Source organism: Sparus aurata, chromosome 6 (assembly GCF_900880675.1).
Source record: "Sparus aurata chromosome 6, fSpaAur1.1, whole genome shotgun sequence".
NCBI classification, from domain to species: Eukaryota; Metazoa; Chordata; class Actinopteri; order Spariformes; family Sparidae; genus Sparus; species Sparus aurata.
Genome location: NC_044192.1, coordinates 18,426,735 through 18,453,287, shown reverse-complemented (window position 1 = coordinate 18,453,287; position 26,553 = coordinate 18,426,735). Strand labels below are relative to the sequence as shown.

Sequence of the window (26,553 nt, the reverse complement as noted above, 5' to 3'; positions counted from 1 at the left end):
CACCAGAAGTCAGTGGTGAGTTTTATTATATGTACGAATGTAGTGAAGTCTTGAACATAATGTAACATGGATACATTTGTAACGTAGTGATAGAAGTAATAATACATCTACAGAGCTTGTAGAAAGGCGCAGAATAAAAGTGTCTTTACCTTAAAAAACATTACTTGGATTGTGAATCAATACATTTTTTGCCGGCTCCAAAATGATGACCAGTTGGTTCTAGCTTCTAACAAGCATTTTTTGTCAGCGTCAAGAGTCTTGGTAGTGGCCAGTTTGTGGCAAAAAAAACAAAAACAGAAGAATTACTGATTTCTACCACCCAACATACTGTACTGCCCTTTTGTTAGCTAGCTAGCTTGAGCAACGCTAGCTAATGCTTGCTAGATAACGTTAGCAACGATCCAAACAACAGCAGTGCGTCGTTAGACCTGGGCGTTCGGGGCTATAGCCCCGGATGTTTTCGAACTAGCCCTGGATCTCTGTGCCTTGAAAAAAAAAAAAATCTAATATAATTGCCTACTGATGAAAATAGCCCCAGAGGTTTTTATGTGGTTGCATATCAAATGGCCAGAAGCCACAAATGCAAATTGCACAGAAGCTAACTTGGCTTTCCTCATGGCATATGCCCATATATCGGCAGAATCAGAATAATTTGTTGCAAATTCAACATCAGTGTTATTCTTTCCCCCTCTATGCATCACTGATATTACCAGAGCCCATCTATTAGCCCACTGTTTAGTACCATTGCAGTTATCCATTAGTTATTTTGGATATATGGAGGTTCTTTGGAAACAGAGCAAGAAGATGTGGAGAGAGAGACATCATCTCCCCCCTAAATGACAAGTTTTTTCACTTAATACCCTACAAAGCCTGCTATAGGCCTGAAGCAGATAGACAATGAAGCGAAGAAATTATAATAGGGAATGTTCTACCTGCTCTAATAGCCTATGCACACAGCACAGGTCTTATTACGGGCTATAAAATCTTTAACATAAACATTACTCAGTAGGCCTATAGTGAGGGAAAATTAGCTTTATTTGTGATTGAAATATGACAATGAGGACCACGATGATTGGCCTTCCTTTCCTCCTCAAACTACGTTGAAATTGCATCTTTAACAGCCCAATTTTCAAAATTTCACCACACAGCAACACAAACACAAACAATAATGGAGGGAGGAGAGAAATGCACGTTTTTTTGCTGGAAATACAGTCATGATTTTGAGTTTGTGTCAGCTAAAGATGAGAATATTAAGGTTCGCTGTACACTCAAAGTACTATCAAGCTTCAAAAACACGAGGTCAAATTTGAAGAAACATTTGCAGCAGAGCACAGTTAATTTACAGAGCAAGTTCCACCAGGTGGTGTTAAGCAGAGAGCTGCGAGCAAAGCCTCGGCCTCGACTTCTGCAGGAGGTCCCCCACCACCCAAACAACAAAAGCTGGACTTCGATACAGAACAAGTAAATGGGGGAGAGTTGAAGAAGTTGGTCAGGTGGTATGTTGTAGAGCAAATGCTGTGCTTAAACACCACTGACTCGCCCTCATTTCGTGCCATAATAAACAAGATCCCTCCAACTATCAATGCCGTGCTTGGCGCTACTGTTAAAAAAATACTTCCAATAAAGTGAGTATTGGCAAAACCGGTTGTCAGCGGGGGTGTTGTCGGCAGCTGCTGAATGTAACTAATAAAGTAAAAACAAGTAATCAGTAATCAGATCACTTTTTCAAGGTAACTGAGGCAACACTGTCTGCGGGGCTGAAGCCCTGGATAATTTGCACGCGACGCCCCTGGTAATGCAAATGTAGAAGCGGGGAGACATTTTACTGACTTAATGTTATCTATAAAACCTTTGAGTAGTAAAGTATCATTTCAAGATATTTAGTTGTTGTTATTTTATGGCCACATTTGCAGCAGCATCTCCTTTCTGTTCTTGACACAAGTTCTTTTCTAAATGATTTTCTTGCTCATCAGTAAATGAGATGTGAGTTCTTTAAAAAAACAAAAAAAACAAATGTACCTGTGTTATTATTTCAGGATATTGCACTGTTGATTACTGTTATCTCATTGTGTCATCTTACTCCTGGATTTTCTTTAAAATCCAGAATCAACACTACCTTCAGATTGGTATTCTTCAAACGACTCACAGCTATTAGGAGTTAAAAAAAGATAACATGTTGAAATGTAACTTGATTACTACCAAGCAGATGAGAACAGAACATCACTGGTATGAGACACAGATAAATAACAAGGACAAACATTACATAATCATCATTATCTTTGTTATTATCCTCTATTAATTCTGTTTTAAATTCTTGATGACTCAACAATGAATCTACCCTCAGACGGGGTTACATGAGATGATTCTTGCATGCAGTATAAGGAGTTAACGGGGGGGGGGGGAATAAATGGAGTCCTGACTTAATATTAGATTGTGATCATCTGGTACTCACATCAGAGAAACTTTACTGTATATGAAGTCCCTCAACTTTTCCTCAAAACTACTGCAAAACCTCCTCAGACTGAAACCTTGCACCGGCACTGAACATCACCCGCTTAAAGGGCTCCTGGGCAGAGACATGTAGGACGGACAAATTCAATTATTATCTCTGGCTTCTCAGTGAACGGTAGCTGTTATCACATCATCTATTGTGTTATCTTCTCTGGATTCTTTTTAAACTATGTCCTCAATCAACAATCAACAAACCCCTCAGATGTGACTCATACCTAATAACAGTCTGCAGAATCCTACATTTCTATTTAGGGTTAACAAGAAGAATACTCTGGAATCATGACTAATAGCTACAGTCATCTCGTTCTGTCATCTACTGGAAGGACTCTTTGTTGAATACCACTTCCCAGCTAAACTTTAAAACCAACCATTCGTTGGAGAAAGCTCCTCTGTGATGACTAACATAATATCATTATTGTTAATAAATGACTGTAATAATTAGAAACAGTATTTACTTTAATTGGCACCATGATGATACAGACGTTACTTGCTGGTTAATACCTGTTTACATTTCCATGTATGCATATATATTTACTAGTACCCTTTATACCTGCGTACGTCACAGTACATATACATATGTATGTCTGTTTTTCTACAAGCTGCTTATCCACCACAGTATATATATATATCTAGGAGTGAACTGGCAAAGTCTTGCTTCCATTAAATCCCGTTCTTCCCCGTCCATAAAAGGTTATTCATTTTATCATTACTGTACTTTACCACAGTGTTAAACAGTACAGTGTTCTCTCGTTAATGGCTCTCGATTATTTCAGTATGTCAAAGTAAGTCCTCACCATATAGTCTCTGGTTGAGGTTGAAACACATTAGCTGTGGCAACTGTTGAGACGTGTGGCACCACAAAATCAGAATTTTTGGGATTTCACATATTAATCATGCCTGAATATCAGACAAGTTGAATTTAGATAAGCAAAGAAATCACAAAAGTACAACATTCATTTGCCATGATAAATAATAGTATCACACTGGAACAAGGCACACCAGTGTGAAATTGAAGCCATGACAAAACATTTGGTTTGAGCCCTTGTAGTTTTTATGCAGCCAAGTTACACAGGCTTACTGTAGCCTCATACTTTAACCAACTGGAAACCTTGGGTAACATTTTTTATGACATACCTGCTAACTGCTGCTAACTGTAGCTGCTTGTAGCCAGTAAGCTCAGCTAACTGCGCAGCCAGCGAGCGATCCCGTTTACTGACTCTGACCAAACTGTGAGCTCGGGGAACCAGGGAAGTCTCGGCACTGTTACTTTATCATCTCTTGAGGAACAGTGGCTAGGGGCTAGCATGTTAGCATGCTAACATCAATCGATATCTCTGCAACCCAACGCATCTTTGACACAATGTGAAAACTGTCATTTCTACTCATTCTGTTGATAATTTCAAAAAATGTTTTAAATGGGAATTCTTACATACTGCACCTTTAACAAACAACTAACTGCTTTGTAACCCATTTATCAGGCAATTTATAATGGTTAAATTGCAACTGATGTTTTTAAAACCTTGTAAATGGTCATTAAATACTTTAAAAAAACATTATATGGATGGCCAAATAAACAGTTTATAAGGTTAGTTATAGTTTACCTGATCATAAATTTACTACTGATTAAAGGTGCGCTGTGTTATTTTTGGAGAGACATTTTAATGAGAAGAAAAAATATCTTCATTGATTATTTTTTTTAATGCCTAAATAAACTAAATAATACAACTCTTGTTGCGTTACTGAGTGAATAAACCGATATAAATAAACTTACCTTAAAGGACAACACAGTTTCATACTGTTCTACTTTGTTTATATGTGGCAGACCCTGCCACCTCTCTAGCTTCACACAGTGTTCTGGGAACCTTATTTTCCTCTGAGAACATCTTGTTCATTCAGTTATGGAAAAGATAACTATTCCTGAGTTTGTATTATTACCTCATTATTATTGTAAATATTCAGAAACATCTGATTGTTGGGGCATTTCTGGAGGGAGCCTGAGACTGAAGAACTGAACTGACCCGTCACTGTTGCGCATATATGACATATGAAGCACATACAACTCTTCCCCTGGATGTCTCACATGGCTGCACACAGGTCAGAGGGAGGAAAAACAAGTCGGCTGCTGCTCCTCCAATTGGATGTGTCGGTTTCTTGGTTTGGCTGTAGTACTTTGGTTTTGTCTGGCTGATCGCTGCTGCTGCTGCTGCTGCTCATGTGACGCCCATGCAGAGCTGTGGGTGGGGACGCAGGACACCACCGTGAGGATGAGTGTGGCACAAAGTGCGCGCTGTCCACTCCAATGGTGCTGAAACACCAGGAAGCTCCTGCTGGGTGAGGGGGGCAAGTCTACTGTCTACACCCCGCATCTTTTGGGTCCATTTACGGGGGAACACAGTGCCACAAGCAGGTGCATCTGACATGCACCTCGTTGTTTTTGTTGGTTTCCCCCGGACGCCCGGCAGCGCATCAGGCCTGCAGATGTGATCACTGCCACACAAAGTTTCTGACACTTCGCGAACACAATTAGGCTTAAAAGCCTTACGGCAACACACGCAGCGATAAGACACACGAACACAGGACGGGGATGTGGTTATGTCGGCTTTTTTAGACAACGCAGTAACAGGCGGTGAAAAGAATTGTTAATGTGAAGGGAGCCTCCACCCTCCTGTTGTAATTATTCGATGGAACAATTCGGCATTTAAACGCACCGTTAAAACAAACACCGTCAAGTCCCCGCGTCTCCTCCTGTGTGCGCAGCTGAATTGAGGATGAGAGCCCAGTGTGGTGTTTTATCAGCTACAACTGCAATGTTGTGAAAGCAGATCCTCCATCCATCCCTCCGTCCCTCCGTCCCTCCATCCATCCATCCATCCATCCATCCAAGCATCTCCCTGTTCCCCTTCCCTGCTCCATATTGGTGCAGTTTGAAGGCAGAGTAGTCCTGCCATGCCACAAATACTCTATTATGATTTTCACGGGATACATATGATTCACAACCCAAACATGGACATAAGCTTTTTTTTTTTTTTTTTTTTTCAAGAAATATATAAATACATATATAATACCGTAGTGAGTTGTTGTCATCCAAAGCAGTTCTGTGGACGATCAATCCTTAAAAAAAAAAAAAAAAAAGAAAAAAAAAACATGAAGAAGGAAAAAAGAAAAGGAGGCGTCGTTAGTGGTTTTACTATTGCCAGGGTCTGACCCAATCCATGTCCCCCTCCTCTGCCTCCGACATGGCAGAGAGACCCCCCCTCAGCACGATCTACCGCCTCCCCGCCGGCTCCCCGCTCCGCATATCGCGCCGCTGTTTCGCCCGGAGATCAACAAGTAACACCGAGAAGCCCCTTCGGACAGACAGACTACCTGTGTCTCCCAGTCAGCTGTGTGAGGAGGAGGAGGAGGAGGAGGCGCCGGTCGCATCTTTCCGAAGGTGGATCCATGGCAGCTCCCTCTTCCACATCTCGTTAACTCTTTCAGCGCCGCCGTGCTCGACGCGCCTTGTGGCGCTGCGGGATCAGACGCGGTGTTTACAGGCTGTGCTGTCGCTCGAGGACGTGATGTAATGACAGTGTGTACGATCTCGGTTGAAATGATCTGAAGGCACAGAGCCTATAAACGATAGTGCCCGATCAAAAGGGGGGGGGGGAGACAAAACTTCAGCATAGGACTTCAGCAGTGCCGGACTCAGGGTGTGTGAGTGTTAGGGGCGGAAAAATGAAAAAGGGGCACCGGATGTCTGCGGAGGGGCACCGGATGTCTGCGGAGGGACACCGATGCGCATTACGTTGTGATACATTTAAAATGAACTGGAAGGGTGTGTTAGAGGGCATCTGTGTAACGTTGATAAAACATGAAAAAAGCCTTCCGATGGAGAAAACTGGTCTAAAATCCCAGGTAAATCCGCTAAGATCAGGCTTTTGTGTGCATTTTGGATGTGTAAACTCTTTGATATTTAATGTAAACATAAGATTTGGAAGAACTTGCTAAATTCTGCCACACAAAGTGTTGACGGTTTCCAACATCCATTGGTGGTGCGTAAATAAGGAACAAATTTGGGGTGCAGTCTCTTCAAGGACACGGTGTTGGAGGCCGAGCCCCGTTCATTCCTATAAAAAGCTGCTCAGTGGTGTTTTGAAGCCAAAAAATAAAAAAGCTTGACTTCCCAGTTGTGAAACCTATCCGGATCGCAGACTGAGCTGGATAACTTCTGGTTGAATGCCCGGTCAGCCTGAAAGAGGATATAGTAATTTAATCGTGTGGCTCCTCTAGACTTTCCAAATGTTATTGGACGCAGTGGCTCAAGTTATGATTGTGAAACGAGTCATTTTTGCGGGGGTTATGACACTCGAAAGAATTTATCCATTGTCACACAGACGCCTCTTTCACAATGGCGCTTTTGTTGTTTTTCTCTTCAGTTACAACGGTTTCTCGCACATTCCAGATGTGAGAAAAAAACGCTTCAGATAAAAAATCTCAGACAGGCGGCCTTACCCACGGGAGGTTGGAATGGGGTCAATACATGATTTTAAGCAGGTGTACCCACATTTATGAAAAATCGTGTAGACCTGGCAATTTTGGTGTAAAGTTGGCATAAGTTACCCTTATCCTACCCTTCCAGTTCACTTTAAATGTATCACGACATTCTGCGAGTTGGTGCCCCCTTGTTTTTCTTTTGCCCCTGCCCCCAAACATCCCGAGTCCACCAGTGGACTTAGTCAGTTTCACTGCTTCATTATTTTATGAGCCTAAGTGGGTTTACCCTCCTCTTACTTTCCAGATCCCTCACAAGACATTAATTTAGAATACTCCATTGCAAGTCCTGCATTCGAAATCGTACTCAAGCGGAAGTTGAGCAGTATTAGCATCAAATGTACCAGAAGTATCAAATCTAAAACTTGTTCGAATGCCCCTGTGAATGATATATTATCATACGTTATTAGGCTGGTGATGCATCAAAGCACAAGGAGCATCTGGGGGAGTGAAATGATTAATGGGGTCGTAGAGAAGGGGGGAAAGAAGCTGCAACACTGTTAAAGGAGCGCTGTGGAACTTCTGTGTTGTGCTGGAAGCCGGTCGCCGATGTTTGTTAGCGGACCCTATTTCTAAACTAACTTTAGCTACTGTTGCTCTCTGTTAGCAGAGAATTGTTACACAGAGCAGCTTTCATTATTGTGAAATTGTGTGTGTGAAATATTGGACAATTTGACCTCTCTGAGTCGCAGACAGTTATTTAAATGAAACCACATGTGCAATTTAATTTTGTAAGACAGCTCAAAAGGTTGGAAACGATGCATTGTATCAAAATGAAAATCTTTATCAGAAAAGTAGCAGCTGTTAAATCAATGTAGTGCAGCAAAGAGTGCACATGTGAGATGGTGGAGCAGAAGTTAAACGAAGCAAAGAACAAGTACATACAATTGTGCAGAACCTGGATCAACGAATATCCTTCCCTTCAATTTACAGTTAAGACGCAAAAACTTGTCCAACATGATTATTATTACTATTTCATATTCAGTGTTTTGCAAAAAGGTCACATTCATTTCTATAATCTCTGATGAAAATGTTCCACAAAAAAACCCCCCTCTGAATTAGGTCTATTCCTACTGTGTAGAACAATCCATGATCTATGAATACAGCTATTGGACACGAGATGTCTCACTTTACATTCTTAGTTTTTATGTCCCCGAGGTTTTCGTGTAAAAGTTCTGTGAGTTTACAAACCAGGCGTTGAGGCATTTAAGGTGAGCGCAGAGAAACCTTCAGCACTTGAAAAAGGCCTTCCAGTGTAAAACTCAGCACATACATCATTCTGCACAGTGAAGGTCAAACATCCAAGAGAAGAAACATTAAGCGTTTCTGAGTGTTAAGAAGTGTTAAGAACTACAACCAGTCAGGTGTACTCTGTTTTTTTTTCTTTTAATTGAATATATTAACAAACAAATTTAAATATGAAAAATAAATGATTGTAAATATGATTAAAATAAATAGTGCATATAACAAAAAAAGGTTGATCAATCAACAATATTTACAGTTAATCATATTGTCAAGTCACATTTCAGGATGCGTCCTCTTCAGTCTGTATCTGACCTGCAGATCTCCGTCGGGCTGGAGCATCCCGAAGCCGTAGCGACTGGGATTGACTGGCGGCAGTTTGGCCTCTGGGTCGCACATCTCCAGATCGAGGTGGGTCAAAAGCAGGAACACAAATCTATGGACACGAGAGAAAGAGCAGCTTAGAAACAGGCAACGCTGATGAACAGGACTTATTAGACAAGACTTATAAGATTCCACACATCCAGCTAAAGAAAGGAAATCACATCATGTAAAACGAACAGTCTAAAATGAATGCCTGAAAACAACAACAGCCTTCCTAGTCTATGCAACAACATTAAAGGGACTGTTCACCCCCAAATCAAAAATGCACACTCGTCCTACCTTTAGTGCAATCTATCCATCTAGATTGTTTTAATGTGAGCTCCTGTGTTTTGGAGATATCAGCCGTTGAGATGTCTTCTCTCAAATTTAATAGAAATGGATGACACCTGGCTTGTGGTGCTCAATGTACCAAAAGATGTTGAGCAATACTATATTTCCACGCAAGAGGAGGCATACATGTACTCACGGATGAAAGAATCGCGCCAGCGACAGCAAAGGAATGTAAATCTTTTCAATGTTCCCTTTGTTCGAGCTGTAACGTTAGCTATCTTGCACACTTCCTTCTATGCAGTGATATGGGTGGCAGGTGTAGTTCAGTGGAAAGGAAATCGACTCAACTATCATTTGGCGTGTCCAGTATAGTACAGTTAAAGTGCCAGAAGCTAAATGCCATCTAAAAACGTGTAATTTGAGAGAAGGAAGTCATTTCTACGGATGATGTATCCAAAAATTGGCAAACACAGATGATATGTATCTTTGATTTTGGGGTGAACTGTCCCCTTCAATGCATTAAGGACTCTGGATCCCGTTAAATATGCATTCTAAACCATAAAGCATCGTTTGAATACTTGAAATAAAACCATCTCATTTTCATTGGAATTGATTGCCTTAGCCTCATTTATTGCATTTCTTCAGTCACGTGTCTCTAAAGTGAACACATCATCCAAAACACGCTCATGTCGCGTCTGGCCTTAAAGGGTTAACTAACCTGCTCCTCCGTTTTGTTTGTTGTAGATTACAAGGACTAACCTTTAATCTTTGTAACTGGATATGACGTCTGACAAAGACGCTCTCCCAACTGAATGTCCTCCAGTGCACTTAACCTTTTTTCATACGGTTCATTTCAGAGTATAAGCAATTACTTTATAACAGCTTGTTGCTAATGACGATAGCAGACATGAAAGCAGCTCTGAAATGACAGATGGGGGGAATTACATGTGGAGATGGATTTCACTGGTCTGGTAATTGGTATGAAATTGGAGGAAATGCTTTGATCATGCATGTATCATTCTTAAATTTGTGAAAGAAAAACTGTAAAAAGATAAATCTAAAAGAAAAATCTGTGGGTCTTGAAACTCACTGTTTAATGGCTGTAACAGCAAACTCTTTCCCGACGCACATGTTTCTGCCTGCGCCCCAGGGCAGGGTGTGATACCTCAGCCTCTTCCCATCCTTGTAGAATTTATCCTTCACTGTCATATCATCATTTAAGAAGCGATCATACTTGAAATCCTGTTAAGAAGTGACATGAGAGAAAAAAAAAAACATGAAGGCGTATGTTAAACATTTGTTTTATAATATCATGCAAATTGGTCTGTTCACGTGTTTCTTGCTCCGTATCCTCTGTTAAAAATAATATGCAATTATCACCTCCGACCATTGAAGACAAGCAAACAGAATGAACACTGGGAATTGATCTTGAGCTCTTGCTAGTCAGCTAGATGTTAAATTTGTAGGCATTTAGCAGCTTATCCCAAAGGATGGAGTCTATCAGTGATTCTCATCACACTGCTTAATCCGGCCTCCTCAAGACTGCTTTGTGCACAATAACATAACTGAAAAATGAAGGTATGCAAATATATGTAACTTCATGGTGGAGGCTCCATTCCCAACACCGTTGGATTTTCACGTCTGCACTGTTGATGCTTTGGTCGCGGTGTGTATTTGCACATAATTGTACCTGTGGTTCTTGGTATATCTCCGGGTCCATTTGAGGGCTGAGGAAGGGGAACAAACACACTTTGTCCCCACGTCTGAGGAGATACTCCCGTCCACTGGCCATGCGCAGGATTTTGTCCTGCAAAACCTCTCTGCTGATAATTACGGCAGCGGTGAGCCGTAGGGTCTCACTCAGAACGCTATCTGCAGAATGGAAAGGACAGGAGAGTAGATGATGTCAGAGGGGTGTCAGCACGAGTTAAGTCAGCGGTGCCCTCGGGCGTAATTTGGAGAGGCACAAACATTTGCGCGAAATGTATTTTATGGAAAAGGCAATCATTATTTAATTGAATCAAGGGTCTAACTTTTATTGTCACTGTCATTTTTTTTATCTTGTTATTGCCAACAATTCAAATGAGCTTTTGTTTCCATTTCGCTGGAGTGACTAGACCCAGAGGTGGAGGAGCTCAAGTGAATAAGTAAAGAGGCCGCTAGCAGCTGTTACACACCAAACACAGGTGTGCAGTGGACTTCCACTGGGTTGATGTGGGGATGCTGTAGGGAAATGGCCTGGAGAGGAAGACCTCTGATCTCTGATTTAAGAGCCTCCATGGCCTCAGGGTGAGTGAGCACGAAGCCAAGGAGCCAAAAGGCAGCAGGTCCAGCATTACACTGAAAGACACAAAACACAAAACATAGCATGTATTAGAAAACACAAGCTTCTTGTCAAAAAAAATATAAGTAGAAATATTTAGTATTTATGGACATACAGCGCATATAAAATATAGAAAAAACGTATTATTATCTCAACTGATGTTTCCTCAGCTCTCTATAATGCTGCTATCTGAATATGACTGATATGAGGAGTCAGTGAATCAGACCGTGCTTTGTCGAGACTGCTGTCAGCCGGTCTGGGAGAGACACCTGAGCCTGTCACACAGTAATTGCTATGGGTTAAGGGAGCTGTTCTTCTTATTTCTGCACATCTCAGGTCAGATCTCTATTGACAGCAAGGGCAAATGCTCAAAAGTGACTAAAGGTGCATCACAATGTCTTTCCTGCCCGCTTAGACCTTTAGATCACCTGAGCTTTCTGGAGGAATAGTTTGGCATTTTGAGAAATATGCTGAGAATTTTAGTGCATTCATGTGGTGTTGGAACATTGTTTCTTTTGGGAGTGGAGGGTCACCACAGTGCGTACATTCACAGCAAAGCAAGACAAATGTGAAATTGAATGTTATAATCTAGATAACAAGACAAAAAAACACAGAAACAAGGCCCAGTGCAAAGAACTAGCCTTTTAATCATGACCAAATAACAAAATCTGCAGTGCTGCAGTCACTCGTTGTACTAAACCAAAACTGAGACCAACAGTGTACCCCGTGCACCACTTCTATAAAACAATTAGAGAGAAAACAGTGAGGAATAATAAGAATAACGAGTTCCCGACTGTGAAAAAAATTCTTGCGAATGCCTCCTCAACAACAACTCTGAAAGTCTGTGAACATTTTGGTACCCAATGAGCCATCTTTGAGGTCATATATGCAGAAAAATGGCAGACAAAATGAAATGCTTGGTGGATGGTAAGAAATGTTTGGTTGACGGTAGGAAACGAAAAGTTTTTTTATTAAGTCTGTTCCCTCTCGCAGCCGGTTAAAGTCTCTGGGAGCCACAGACAGTCGGCGAGGTTCACAAAAGCTCCACACATGTTTTTGGCATGTTTTTTTTATTACATGCAACATAATGTAATGTTTTTGAAAATAAAGTACCAACTTCAAAATGAGAAATGATGGGGGTTCAATCTTCTCATCTAACTCTTAAATTGCCTGGACTAAGTATGTGATCCAATGCTAGAATATTCCCTTAGAAAATGATTTGACTCACTGGCAGCTGCATTCTGGGAAAATCCAGGATTGCAAGACTCACTAAACACTCAGTCTATATATGTTCCGGTCAATAACTTTGATTTGTTTGCAAATGGAGGGGAAACAGCAACAGCCAGCCTGTGCAGATGGACCCATGATGAAGTGGTAGGTGGCTCCAGTGAAATCCTAGCATTTAAAATAGTCTCAGCCTGCCTTAACACATATATAAGCCAAATTCGCTGTGGCACATCTCACTACTCTCACATCTAATCCCTCTATTCTCTGCAGTGGTGCTCCATTTTCCCTCCCAGACTGAGACCGTGTTGCTCTGATATCCCAGCAGACGTGATAAAGCACAAACATGCAGGAGAAGAAGAGCGGCCTTTCAAAAAACTAGCAGAGCATCTCAAAAAAAGAGCCTGCAGTGGGTGGCCTGGCAAAGGTTGCTCCTCTCTAAAATACTGTACACTGGTGCTACTGGGTGAACAATCGCTGGTCCAGTGATACTGGCAGGTTAACAGCAGGCTGGAGGTATTACAGCTAGAATGCAGCATATGAGAGCAGACATTAAAAGACTATGAAACAGCTTGCTTTCTCCCCCACCTGGCTGCACAGTGGAATGGCACCATGTTGATCTGAACGTGTCTGTACAAGTGAGGTCGGGGAACATTTCTGTGCTCACACCTTTGTCAATATTTGAACCGAAATAAACAAATAAGATTTGAAAGGAAGGTTTTATTCATAGGTGAGGTTGAGAGGTAAGGATTAATCCAAAGTGAACTCAAGTTTAATATATCGTTTTTGAGCAACCTCTGTGTCCATGCACACAGGTTAAACAACATTTCCAGTAGAGCTGCGCTGTAGTCAGCAGTGGAAAACCTGACTGACAAAACAATTCCCACGTATGTGTTCCTGAAAGTCACAAAAAGAGGAAACAACTTTAGCTGACTAACACTCTTCTCTTACTCACTGCTTTCGCATTACTTCACCTCAAACCAAAAAAAGATGTCACAGAAACTGGCTCACATGATCAGAACTGGCAATGTGCCCCTCTGACATACAAGTCCAGGCAGGTAGCGGTGAGTGAACTGGCAAAGAGGAATCCACTGCCTCACACTCGTGCATTGTTGTCAGGCTGAGCATCTTGGCGAGGAATTCACGCATGCAGCCAGGGTGTGGAAGGTCTGCTTGCTCTGGTATCAACTTGTGGCATTGTGCCTGTTTGTGGTGTGTGTGAATGTGTGGGTGTGTGTCGTGAGAAATAATATTAAACCAGCTCTCACCTGTGTGGTCCACAGCTGCAAGAGGAGCGCTCTTTTTTGCATCTCTTCATCGACTCCCTCCTCCTGCAGGAGGCGGTGGTAGCTCTGCTGCCATGACTGGGACTCTGACCCTCCGCTCAGCCTGTCTGGGGACAGCAGCTCCCACAGCCGCTCCCGGGATAAGATGGCTATTTTACTTTCCCCTATGAGAGATCCAACGTCAAGTTGATACATAAATTGCTTTGCTGTATACAGTTAACATAGAGTCAGATACAACAGCAATTCCGTGATCCAGATTATTCTTAATTTGACGCCAGCAACATGTTTCAAACAGATTAGGATAGGGGATAATTTGTAAAAAGACTGCTACACACACACACACAAACACACACAAAAAAACACAAAAAAAATCCTGTTTGGATCATTTTACATGGAAACAGGTCAGTCGGTAACAGTGATAGTATCATGACTGGGTGGAAAGGACATCCTTCAAAGGCTCTTTGTGGATATCACTACATCAGCTCGGGAACCAGTTGGTTTGCACAGACATTTTGTTTTTATTTACATTTTACGGAGCATTCCAGCTATTCTGGATTGGGGTTTCATTCTTACTTTAAATCACTCTTCGTGCAGCTTACCTCGTCTGATTGTGCCGCGGGCCAGTTTGGTAAGAAGACTGTCAAACTTGCGAAACTCTGTGTAGACTGCCGCAGTGTTGTCTCCCCTCTCAAACAATGTTAGATACCCAGCCCTGAGCACAGCAATAAAGTTAGAAATATTCCTGTCGGTCACTCTTGGTAGTATGACGACTGACATAATTATATTTTTAGTAATTTTCCTGTGCTTAAGGTGCTGTATGATACCTGAAAAGAAGGCTGTAACAAAGGCTGAAGAGTCCATCCTGTCTCCACTCTGAAGGGCTGCAGCCTTTGTGGTCACTCAGCAGCAGGTGCTGAAGGTGAGCTGTCATGGAGCTGTTGAGCCTGGAGAGACAGAGACCTTGAAAATGCCTGAGGGAAAAAAAAAGGAACAAGAAAAACAGATATTGAGACATACAACACTCATTTAAAGCGGTGAACCAGAAAGTCTGTGTTTTTACAAGATGTGTCATTACTGTTCCATCCATTTCCTCTCTGCTGCAGGTTTGATGCTTGGCAGCTGTAGACTGAAGATTCTTTTCAGGAGCTGGTTTTTGCTGCGGGTGAAATCCAAGAAGACAGTGTCACTCAGCACGGCGTCGAAAGAGTTGGCTTCCAACAGCACAGTCACGTAACGACCAGCAACACGGACCTGGGAGGACATCATTTTAGTTAATCAACTATGCATTGTTTTTCAAGTGCCACTCTTAAAAAACAGTCCAAGTTTTTGGCTTTTAATTTAAAGATATGTTTTATGGATTGCAGTGGCTTCTGTAGTATTAATCTTAAATATATGTAGATTAAAAGCATTATGGGAGACTAATGAACTTGCCGCCAACGCATCGTGATGTATTTTACATTTCAGATCATAGATTACAATATCAGATCAGTGACAGACTCCCTGCAGACTCCTGTATGCAAAAACATCTTTGACCCTTCAAACTATAGTATATGGTGACTTTTACTCTATTTGACAGTCAAATGTTCTTCAATGACTAAAACTCTACATCAAACAGGCTTTACTGGAACTTACTGTGAAGATATCCCCATGCTTTTCTTTCATCCGGGCCAAAAACTTTGCGGCGTCTTTACCAAACTCAAGAGCATGCCCCAGCCACGGCAGGAAGCCTTTGTCCAGAGGTGGCTCATTTTTCTGTCTGTTCATGCACAAGGAACACTCATTTAAACAATTACAACAATGTGATACAGTTGCTTTATGTAACTTTTCACCCCCGCGAATCTCAACCAACAGGTTTTAGAGTTAGCGTGAAGTTATGTCACAAGAGCTTTTTATCGTGTGGTTAAAAAGTTCTGCATGTAGGCCACAGTACGAGCCAGTGAGTTGAGCTTTTTCTTGTATGTTGTACAAATAAACCATTGATTTGAACACATTAAAATAAAAGAAACAATCTAAATGTAATTAAAAATGTTCTATCCATATGTATCTTTGTTGTATATATATTAAAGTTCTTGCCTGTGCCTTGTTTTCTGTTTTCTTTACATTTAATACTATTTTATATATTCTTTTGTCTTTTCCTTTCACACCATGGGTCTGAGGTCATGACATTTCAATCCTCTGTATGTCCTGTACATACAGCAGAATTGACAATAAAATTGACAAAAATACAAAAGTGATAATACTAGATAATACAAGTTAATTTGTAACAATGATTTATAGCACTGGCCGGTCCAAAACTGACCGACTACCAAGCAAGCAAATATCAACATAAATGAATGGCTTTACCTTGTGCGAGTGGAGTAGAGAAACACCAGTAACAGCAGTCCGTTAAATAATAAGAATATTGTCCATAACATGTTTCCGTCAAGTCTGATACTTGTCCCGTCCTGCAGATAATTTACTCCATAGCTGCTGGCAACTCTCTTATATCTTTGAGCCAGGCTCAGCTGTAACTACTATTTGCTAGCAGGGGTGGTCAAAAGGCGTGGCTTGCGACACAAAGTGTTACACAATACTGTACACTAGACAGAGTGAGACCGCATAAAAACCTCCACATCCCGAGTCTCTCACACAATCTGCAATTATTCAAAACATGAAAACACCACTTATCTATTATATTTAGAGCCAAGTTCACATGTAGTAACACATTTATGACAGTGGTACACAGCCTACATAAAAAAAGTCTTTCTCATACACCTCATATGGTTCATGGAAAAGCCACATGGCACAACATTTCAAAGCAGTGACATCATCAAGGTAGAGACACTCATGTTTCAATCGGTAAAGGGGCGATTGTCAGGGCGGGCGCACATTTAATGACGGATGTCATACTGCCATATTTTCAAAATGTACTGATGTGGAATCTTACAATGTCAACACCTAATTTCCCTTTAATATTGTGAAATGTCTATTTTTACCTCCCTTATGATGACTTCACAGTCACAAGTATCTATTGATGACGCTGTCTGACACACTGAAACCAATGATTAATTGACCTGTCACGACTGAAACACAGGAGCTGTCGCTAGTCTGAGTTTGTTTATGCCCGTATGTGATAATGTGATTCTATTTATAATCTTACTAGTAAATGGATAACTTAATATAATAAAAGCAATTGTACAACCTTTGCATTTTACATTTACGGCATTAAGCAGAAGCTTTTGTCCAAAGTGACTTATAGTAATTCATGCACTGATGGCGGTGGCTGCCATGTAAGGTGCCGACCAGCACATCAGGAGCAGTTTGGGGTTCGGTATTTTGCCCAAGGACATGGAGAGAATCGAACCGTCGACCTTTGGATAACTGGCTCTACCGCTGAGCCAAAGCCACTCCCAACCTAAAACATCTTTATCATCTAAATTATAATCCACTGTGATGATAAAAGTGATCATTGCATTGAATACACACACACACTACTCAAAACCTGTTATTGAGACACCTGAGACATTTTAGTGTTTTTATTCTGTGACATATCTCAATTTCTATGTTGTGTTTGGTGAAATATCTAATCTGATCTTTACTCTATATGCCTACACATCAGATATGCAACCATATCCCAAAATAATCACAAGTACTCCGACGAATTGTCTAGGCTACATTCATATTTTACAATAAAGCAGTAAAGGGAGGACAGGTACAAGCACTGTGCTGGTTTACAGATTACTCATGCTGGCTGGTTGCTTCTTACACTGCACCAGCAGAGGGTAGTCGTGCTCTTACATCAACCTCACCTTTCAGCAGCTGGAGACGAGTTCAACAGTCGAAACTGATGTGAAAACGTTTCATGCTCAACAGCTCTGTAGACAGTTGTGTTGTTACATTGTTTGAACCATAGACATATATACATAGACGCCTCATTGAGCGCTGGACCGTACGTCGACGTCGCCGCCATATTGGAGGAGGCAGATCCGCCCCGTGAACTAATACGACTCAATGGAGTGAACTTTATAAAGCTCCTTCTACAAAGTGCTATAAGTTAATATGCCTCATTTACACATTCACACACATACGGATATATTCAGGAAACAGAGAGGAACCAAAAACAACGTCTGTAACGTTCTCTGAGGATTATAAATGTTAGCTAATCCTCATATGTTCAGTATACAGGTCGGCACCAAACCATTTTATAATGTTTTTATGAGTGTTTACAGCTGCTAATGTATGTAACGCTGTTACTGTGATGATACGTGACAGTTAAATATTCAATCTGTCCATAATAACCACATCCTGACATGCAAATGAGACATCTGTCCGCCATACTGTCAACTTGGTTAATCTAATTTAACTTTATATGGACAACTGACTGCATAATATACGAATCAGAATCAGAAATACTTTATTGATCCCCGATGGGAAATTCAAGCGTTACAGCTGCTCCCATTCAAAGTCAAGACTATGCAGAAAATACTACTACTATGATTTCACAAATAATAATGTTGAAAACTATATATGGTGCATATTTATAATAGTAGCCTGCTGATACTTCACTTTTTTTTTTATACCATGAAATGTTATTTTATACCATATTTGTCATGGTGTGTATCTCTTCACTGCTGTTGCAGTTTCTCATCTTGATTTGCAGACTTTATTTTTGTCGCCATGATATTATTAGTCAAAAATCACTGTATTTATAAAATGACGGTGTTTTTGATTCACACAGATGCCACATTTGCATGTCAGGATGTGGTTATTATGGACAGATTGAATATTTAACTGTCACGTATCATCACAGTAACAGCGTTACATACATTAGCAGCTGTAAACACTCATAAAAACATTATAAAATGGTTTGGTGCCGACCTGTATACTGAACATATGAGGATTAGCTAACATTTATAATCCTCAGAGAACGTTGTTTTTGGTTCCTCTCTGTTTCCTGAATATATCCGTATGTGTGTGAATGTGTAAATGAGACACATTAACTTATAGCACTTTGTAGAAGGAGCTTTATAAAGTTCACTCCATTGACTCGTAGTAGTTCACGGGGCGGATCTGCCTCCTCCAATATGGCGGCGACGTTGACGTATCGCAGCAGCAGCGGGCCAACCCGCTCAATGAGGCGTCTATGTATATATGTCTATGGTTTGAACACACTGTGTTGCCGTACCTGGCAAGAGTCTCACGATAGTTTATAACGAGACTGGAGTGGCGGTTCTTCAGGAAGTTGTTGTACACATGGTGGCTGTACCTACGTCTGCCTGCAGGCTCAAACCGTTATGAATAAACGCCGTTCAACATTTTACATGACTCCCAGTCATTAAACAACATGGTGTCAGAAGTGGGATGCCACTCAGCGCGACATTCCCCGGACAACTCTCTAGCAAGTGAACAATGGCGGACGGATTCCGACGTCCAGACCCTCTCGTTTTCGATGGAAATGTGGCAGAGAACTGGCGCAAGTTTGAACGAGAATATGAAATATTCATTGCTGCCGCACATAGTGATAAACCTGCCAAAACCAGAGCCTACATACTCCTCAATCTGGCGGGACCCGAAGCTATTGAGAGAGAGCGGTCATTCACATATGCACCTGCGGTCATGTCGGAGCAGAACGACGTCATAACACCGGCAGAGTCCAGAGAGGATCCCGAATGCCTAAAGAAGAAGTTTAAGGAGATCTGCAGCCCAGAGACTAACGTGATAATGGAAAGGCATAACTTCAGTACCAGGTACCAAAAACCCGGTGAAACGATTGAGGCATATGTGAGTACATTAAAAAGCCAGGCAAAAACCTGCAACTTTGGAGCATTGCAGGACGAGCTCATCCGAGACAGACTTGTTTGTGGAATTAACAGTGACAGTGTAAGACGTGCCTTACTCAAGGAGACTAACCTCACACTAGTAAAAGCAATACGCATCTGTCAGATAAGCGAGCTCACTGAACAACACAGTAAAGCCCTCTGTGCACCAAAGCATGCAACTACTGCCAGTGTGGATGCCGTGCAAATAAAGCGCAGTGGCAAATTCAAGGGCAAAATGAAACATGACATGAAGCACGAAAATTCATCAGCAATCATTTCAAGATGCAAAAATTGTGGTGGCACTCATCCAGCCAAACGAGAACAATGCCCAGCTTTTGGACAGGTGTGTCACAAGTGCAAGAAACAGAACCACTTCAAAAAGCAATGCAGATCATCAAGACATGACACATTCAGCAAGCAAGTAAATCAGTTGGCAACTGAAACAGATTCTGACAGTGAGGATACATTCACTATTGAAGGCTTATCACTACATGATGAAAGTGATATGAACCCAGTACAAGCTAACAAGAAGGAAGGACATTGCACTGTGATGGTGAACAACAAATCCCTCAAGCTAAAAGTAGACACTGGGGCTAAATGTAATGTAATTTCAGCAGACACCCTCAAAGTCATAAGGCACATTGAATCATTGTACAAGCCACACAAGCAAGTTAAACTAGTTGCTTTTGGAGGAGCCATGATCAACCCGATCGGTGCAGTGAATTTACAATGCATGCTAAATGAGCAGTCATACGACCTGCAATTTCAGGTTGTGAAAGAAAATGTACATTCCATTCTAGGCCTAAAGGATAGCCTAAAGATGAAATTGGTCACTTTCAGTAAAGAAGTACACCACATAGACACTGCCCAGCAACAAGCTCTGTCTGAGAGAGTGTTTGAGGACTACGCAGATCTATTTAAAGATGAAGTTGGTGACCTACCTGTGACCTACTCAATGAAAATAGATCCAAACGTGGCACCTGTAGTTAACCCCCCACGGCGCATCCCTGTGGCGATGCAAGGAAAAGTGGAAAAAGAGCTCCAGAGAATGCAAACACTAGGAGTAATTGAATCCGTGGAAGATCCTACAGAATGGGTTTCAAACATGGTTGCCACACACAAAAAAGAGACTGATGACGTACGCATCTGCATAGACCCGAGAGACCTAAACAAGGCACTGATGCGCCCTCACCATCCCATGCACACAGTAGAGGAGGTCGCAGCACAAATGTCAGGTGCCACCGTCTTCTCAGTCCTGGATGCTAAAAGCTCCTTCTGGCAAATCAAGCTGGACGAGACCTCATCCATTCACACTACCTTCACAACCCCCTTTGGCAGATTCAAGTTCCTGAGGATGCCTTTTGGCATTAACACTGCCTCTGAAGTCTTCCAGAGAGCCATGGAACAAATATTTGCTGGATATCCATGTGCAATAATTGTGGATGACATCATCGTTGGTGGCAATGGAGTAGAGGAACATGACAAAAACTTGAAGAAGGTGCTCGACCGAGCCAGACAAGTAAAGCTCGGGCTTAATCCAAAAAAGTGCAAGTTCAGGCTCAGAGAGGTGAGCTATGTTGGACATGTGTTTACAGACAAAGGTCTTAAGGCTGATCCAACAAAAATCACAGCAATCAGTGAAATGCCACCCCCAGAGGACAAGACAGCTCTCCAACGCTTCCTTGGAATGGTCAACTATCTGGGGAAATTCATTCCCAACCTGAGTGAACTGTCAACACCACTACGCCAGCTGCTACATAAGGAGGTAGTGTGGAACTGGACACAACATCAGCAAGAAGCTTTTGACAAGCTCAAGGCATGCATCACCAGTCCACCTGTGCTTCATTATTACGACATGCAAAAAGCAGTGACTCTCACCTGTGATGCATCACAACATGGTCTAGGAGCTGCCTGCCTGCAGGATGGCGAACCTGTGGCATATGCATCACGCACACTGACCCAAACAGAGGTTAGATATGCACAGATAGAGAAGGAGTTACTAGCTGTGGTCTTCGCATGTTACAAGTTCTATGACTATATCTATGGTAAACCAGTTGTGATTGAAACTGACCACCAGCCTCTTGTTACAATTCATAACAAATCCTTTCACACAGTCCCAGCACGCCTGCAACGCATGATGCTAAGACTGCAAAAATTCAACCTGACTTTCATCTACAAGAAGGGGAAGCACCTCTACCTGGCTGACACCCTTTCACTTGCACCAAGGCGCAACATCTCTCCTCAAAAAGAGGAGCAGCATGAGTTTGAAGTGATGGCAGTTCAGCTGATCTCCCCACAGCGGCTCGAGGAACTCAGGAAACACACAGCTGAGGACACAATCCTCCAAACACTCTCTAACTTCATTCAGAATGGATGGCCAAGACGTTCATGTAGCATTCCTGCACAGGTGAGACCATTCTTTGGTTTCCGTGATGAACTCTGTGTTGAAAACAACATCATCATGAGAGGATGCAGAGCAGTCATTCCCGCATCCCTACATTCTGAATATCTCAAAGCATTGCATAAAGGGCACCCAGGCATTGAGAGCACAAAGAGGAGGGCAAGGGAAAGTGTGTTCTGGCTGTCACTAAATGAGGACATTGAGACCACTACTCAGGCATGCAGCATCTGTAACAGCCTGAAACCTCACCAACAAAAAGAACCACTAAAACTACATGCAATTCCCGACCTGCCATGGTCTATTGTTGCTACAGACATATTTGAATGGAACAACCAACATTATCTTGTGCTTGTTGACTCATACTCCGGATGGTTTGAAGTTGACCAGCTCAACAGTTTATCATCCCTAGGTGTAATCAACAAGTTAAAACGGCACTTCTCGACTCATGGCATACTACAGAAGCTGTACTCAGACAATGGCACCCAGTTTAAGAGCCAAACCTTCTGCGACTTTGCCAGATCTTGGAACTTTCTGCACGTGACCAGTAGTCCTGAATACCCTCAGTCCAATGGTCTCAGCGAAAGAGCAGTGAGGAGTGCGAAAAAACTGTTAGAGACAACAAACCAAGACGGAACAGACTTCTATTTGAACCTGCTGAACCTAAGGAACATGCCACGGGACAAGATCCTGGGTTCACCTGCACAGAGACTTTTATCCAGACGAACTCGAACAACTCTGCCTATCAGCAAACAGATGTTAGAGCCAGCTGCAAAAACAACAGCCAGCATCAAAGCCCAGCTGAAAAAGAAACGCAGAGTACAAAAACAATACTATGACAAAACGAGTAAACCACTAACCCCTCTAACACCTAATCAAGTGGTAAGACTCCAATCACAAAAAGGACACGACAAAATAGGAGTAATAAAGAGACTTTGTGGCGAGCCCCGCTCGTACATGGTTGAGGTCGAGGAGAAGGAGTACAGACGCAACCGACGTCACATTCTTCCAGTGATGGAGCCCCAACCTCCAAAGCCTGTCACACAGGACCCAGATGTGTTGCAACACACACCCGCAGCACCTGAGCCACAGATGGACAAAACACAAAAGACTGAAAAGTGCAATAACGCTGAACACACATCATCAGCACAATGTCAGGGACAGACGAGTGCTGCAAAGACTCCTGATGGACTGTCACAGAAGTGTGTTGTGATAAAAGATAAAAACCTTGCTCAGCCTGTTACTTCCATGTATGTCACTAGATGTGGTAGAGTGTCTAAGCCAAATGCTAGATACTTAAGCTAATCAAGACATAAGTCATTCACTGAATAACCATGAGAAGTTGCATTATTTTGTTTTGCATTTATTCACTGAGCTGATGCAACTACGGTGTAAAACTGTGATGATGATGCATTTTGGTTTTGGACATTTCATTTCTTGGTGTAAGGTTAATGCAGCCTGAATTGTTAATACATCCTATTTCGTATTCTGTCCTATAACTTTACCTTCTCTTACATTATTTTGGTTAAGGACCACAACTAAAGAAGGGGGATGTAGACAGTTGTGTTGTTACATTGTTTGAACACACTGTGTTGCCGTACCTGGCAAGAGTCTCACGATAGTTTATAACGAGACTGGAGTGGCGGTTCTTCAGGAAGTTGTTGTACACATGGTGGCTGTACCTACGTCTGCCTGCAGGCTCAAACCGTTATGAATAAACGCCGTTCAACATTTTACATGACTCCCAGTCATTAAACAACAAGCTCCTAGAGAAAACAGCTTCTCAGGTTCTCACCTGTAAATGACAAGGAAGTAAACGTCACAGCGTCGGAGCTTGATAGGTAACTTAGCCACATGGACCAAGTGCTAACATTTTTTGCCCAACAATGCGCATGTATTAAGAATTCATCCAATATATTACCTCTGTAGATATATGTGAGGAATATCAAGGATAAGTCAGAAGGTAAAACCCGAGCAGGCGAAAAAAGTAGTTGTTTAATCCAGATTGGGTTGTTTAAACTGTCTAAAACTAAAGGGGTTTGTTTAAAGTTTAGCGTGTCAAAGGGCAAGGACAAGTTACATGACAGAAACGTAGCATTACGATATTAATTTACGAGAATTAAATCAGTCATTTGACGGTTTCTCAATACATTAAGTAGCCGCTATTTTAAGGCTAATGCTAACGTTTTGGGTGCTCTCCGCTAACTGACCGGACTAGCAACAACCTCGAACTTCAGTTCCTACTACCACACAAGTTTCTACAACAATGTGCATCAATCTCATTTTCATATTTTTTAAATCATGCATCCAATGTACACTAAGAGTAAACCTGCAAAGAACATGGATACAAACACAAACCTGTAATTTACCATGTTACAAGACACGATAGGCTACAGAAGAGTTTATAATCCCACAAAAGAGCTACACATTCTGATCCCCAGCTCAATGTTGTAGCATGTTTTAGACTTAAACAACTTAACATTCAACAAACTAATGCCCAGTAGACAAATTTAGCTACTGAATATGTGAAAGGGTGATAAAAAAAAATTGCTGTGAAAGATAATTACCCTGATATTTTCAGATGCCATGGTAACAGAGAGGTTCACATCACATGTGTGATCATTGATCATGTCCTGTATGAGCCATGGTAACAATATCATCACATCATGTGTACCAAAATATTTTCATTTTAGTGTAAACTACACATTTCTCGTATCAGAATTCTCATATATTTTCTATTTTCTTCACATTTCTCATATAAATAAAGTGAGTAAACCTAAGCACAAATGTTATGTCCTTAAAACAGGCTCTTTTACAGGATTGATGTTGGATTGATTTTCGCAACTTGATCCGACTTTGAACACATCATTGGCGTCAATGCTCACAAATTTAGAGTTAACAAAATGCTTTAATTTCAAAATTGTATAACTGGCACCATGGGACATTAAATTTCTAGGTCCCGGCACAGGGTTTGAGTCCAACCTGTGGCCCTTTGCTGCACCCCCACCCCATCCTGTTTCCTGTCATCTCTGAGCTGTCCTATCATTAAAAAAATCATACAAAGGCAAAAAAGATAAAATAAGTGTAAAATGACATGGCCAACTTATTTCCAAAGAATTTCAAAAACTTGCCGTAGCTTCGAGGGTATAACATAGTGTATCTTTATCTTTTCCCAGTATCAGAATTAATTTACAAACCATATTCTGACTTAGAGTACACGTTAAACGTGTAACATGTAGGATTTCAGTTGGAAACATTAAACAATTATGTAAAATGATCAACAGACTGTGAAAAAATGGCAGTTTTGACATTATAACCTCTTTGTTTTGTGTTGCAGAGATATCTAACAAAGTTAGCATGCTAATCACCGAGCCCCAGAATTCAAGATAGACATGTGTAACAAGTCTTAGTATGATATCCTCGATATGTTCTGCTTTGCTTTAAAACACATTTAGATCCATTTGACCAAGCTGACCTCAAATTTGATGTCGCTCCTTCAAAAATTCATATATTCATTGTCCAATGCTTCCCATTCAAACACTGTTCAGACATTTCCCCAAGGAGGGGAAGGGGCTAGCAGGACAGCCAGCCAATAGGAGCATAGTCTCAGGAATAATTATGTTATTATGTTAATGACTCTAAATTGCCTGCTTCATAAAAGGTGGGTGTGGTGCACTGGAAGCCAAACAAGCAGACTCTGGTGTAAACAAACGTCACATACAATATCACATACGAACAAATGACAAAATCTAAACATCCTCTTTTAAATCCAACAGTGTCTCGCTTCATTACATAACAGAATAATACATAACTCTTAGAGGCCACAATTATGACGGTTGGTTAAAGAGATGGTTAATCTAAATATTTTACGTCTGAGTCAGGGTGAAACAACACATTTTGTCCTCATTCAGATCTAAGGAGATCAGATGTAAACATTTAAACTACTAAATAGTCCTGGGCTTCTTCAGTTGCTTGTAACACCGCAAATGTGAAGTAATCTACAATAACAACAATTTTTGGGTTTATAACTTTACTTTTCTTAGACTCTTTAACATGTACTGGATTTATCAGCTCATTAGAAACAGATGTAAAATTGTTTGCTATCCAATACAATAACCCTGCGGCGTGAACGAGGCCATATAAAACAATAGCCTTAATTAAAAATGAATAATATTTTGGAACAAAAAGCATAATCCTCAATAAATCCACCATAAAGACTGCAATAATTCTCACATTCACACAGTGAGGGATCTTTATTAGCCTCCTGAAGGAACCAAATGTTTTCTAGGTGGACCATGTGATGATCATTCCTCCTGTAAGGGCCTATAAGTGGATGGTGTTAAAGTTTCCGTGGCCTAGTTAGAAACAGCTTTTTCACATTATTCTCAAACCCACCCCGACTTTTATCAGGCTCGCTCTGCGGCCAAAGCATTGGTGAGTAACATTTGCTCAGGAAATTAGAAGTTGAAGTGGAGATTGTGTGGTGAGAAACTGCACAGTTCCCCCTGCAGATTTCTCCTGGGCTCCGTCCCAGCTTTAACAGTTGCCACAGGCTGACAGTAGCCCACAGATTTCCTGAGAATT

General features: G+C 41.5%; 2 protein-coding genes across 3 annotated transcripts in view; both read right to left on the bottom strand.

Annotated features, from left to right (window-relative positions):
• kcnb1 (potassium voltage-gated channel, Shab-related subfamily, member 1) overlaps nucleotides 1-6,149 on the bottom strand; it is a 45,802-nt gene extending 39,653 nt beyond the window's left edge. The window contains exon 1 of one of the 2 annotated variants that reach the window (XM_030421051.1): nucleotides 5,878-6,149. The gene's annotated coding sequence lies outside the window, so the exon portion shown is untranslated. Of the gene's footprint in view, nucleotides 1-5,576; nucleotides 5,805-5,877 lie in introns of those variants that run through there. The other variant, XM_030421049.1, reaches the window with a different exon arrangement.
• Nucleotides 6,150-8,414: 2,265 nt separating this feature from the next.
• On the bottom strand, nucleotides 8,415-16,242 carry ptgis (prostaglandin I2 (prostacyclin) synthase). Its single transcript, XM_030418949.1, has 10 exons — nucleotides 16,117-16,242; nucleotides 15,406-15,529; nucleotides 14,849-15,024; nucleotides 14,598-14,744; nucleotides 14,373-14,485; nucleotides 13,756-13,937; nucleotides 11,118-11,280; nucleotides 10,631-10,812; nucleotides 10,031-10,182; nucleotides 8,415-8,722 (listed from the first exon to the last, which is right to left on the bottom strand). Exons 1-10 carry the CDS (start codon nucleotides 16,185-16,187, stop codon nucleotides 8,563-8,565), a joined length of 1,470 nt encoding a protein of 489 aa, XP_030274809.1. The 5' UTR covers nucleotides 16,188-16,242; the 3' UTR covers nucleotides 8,415-8,562.
• Nucleotides 16,243-26,553: the final 10,311 nt, after the last annotated feature.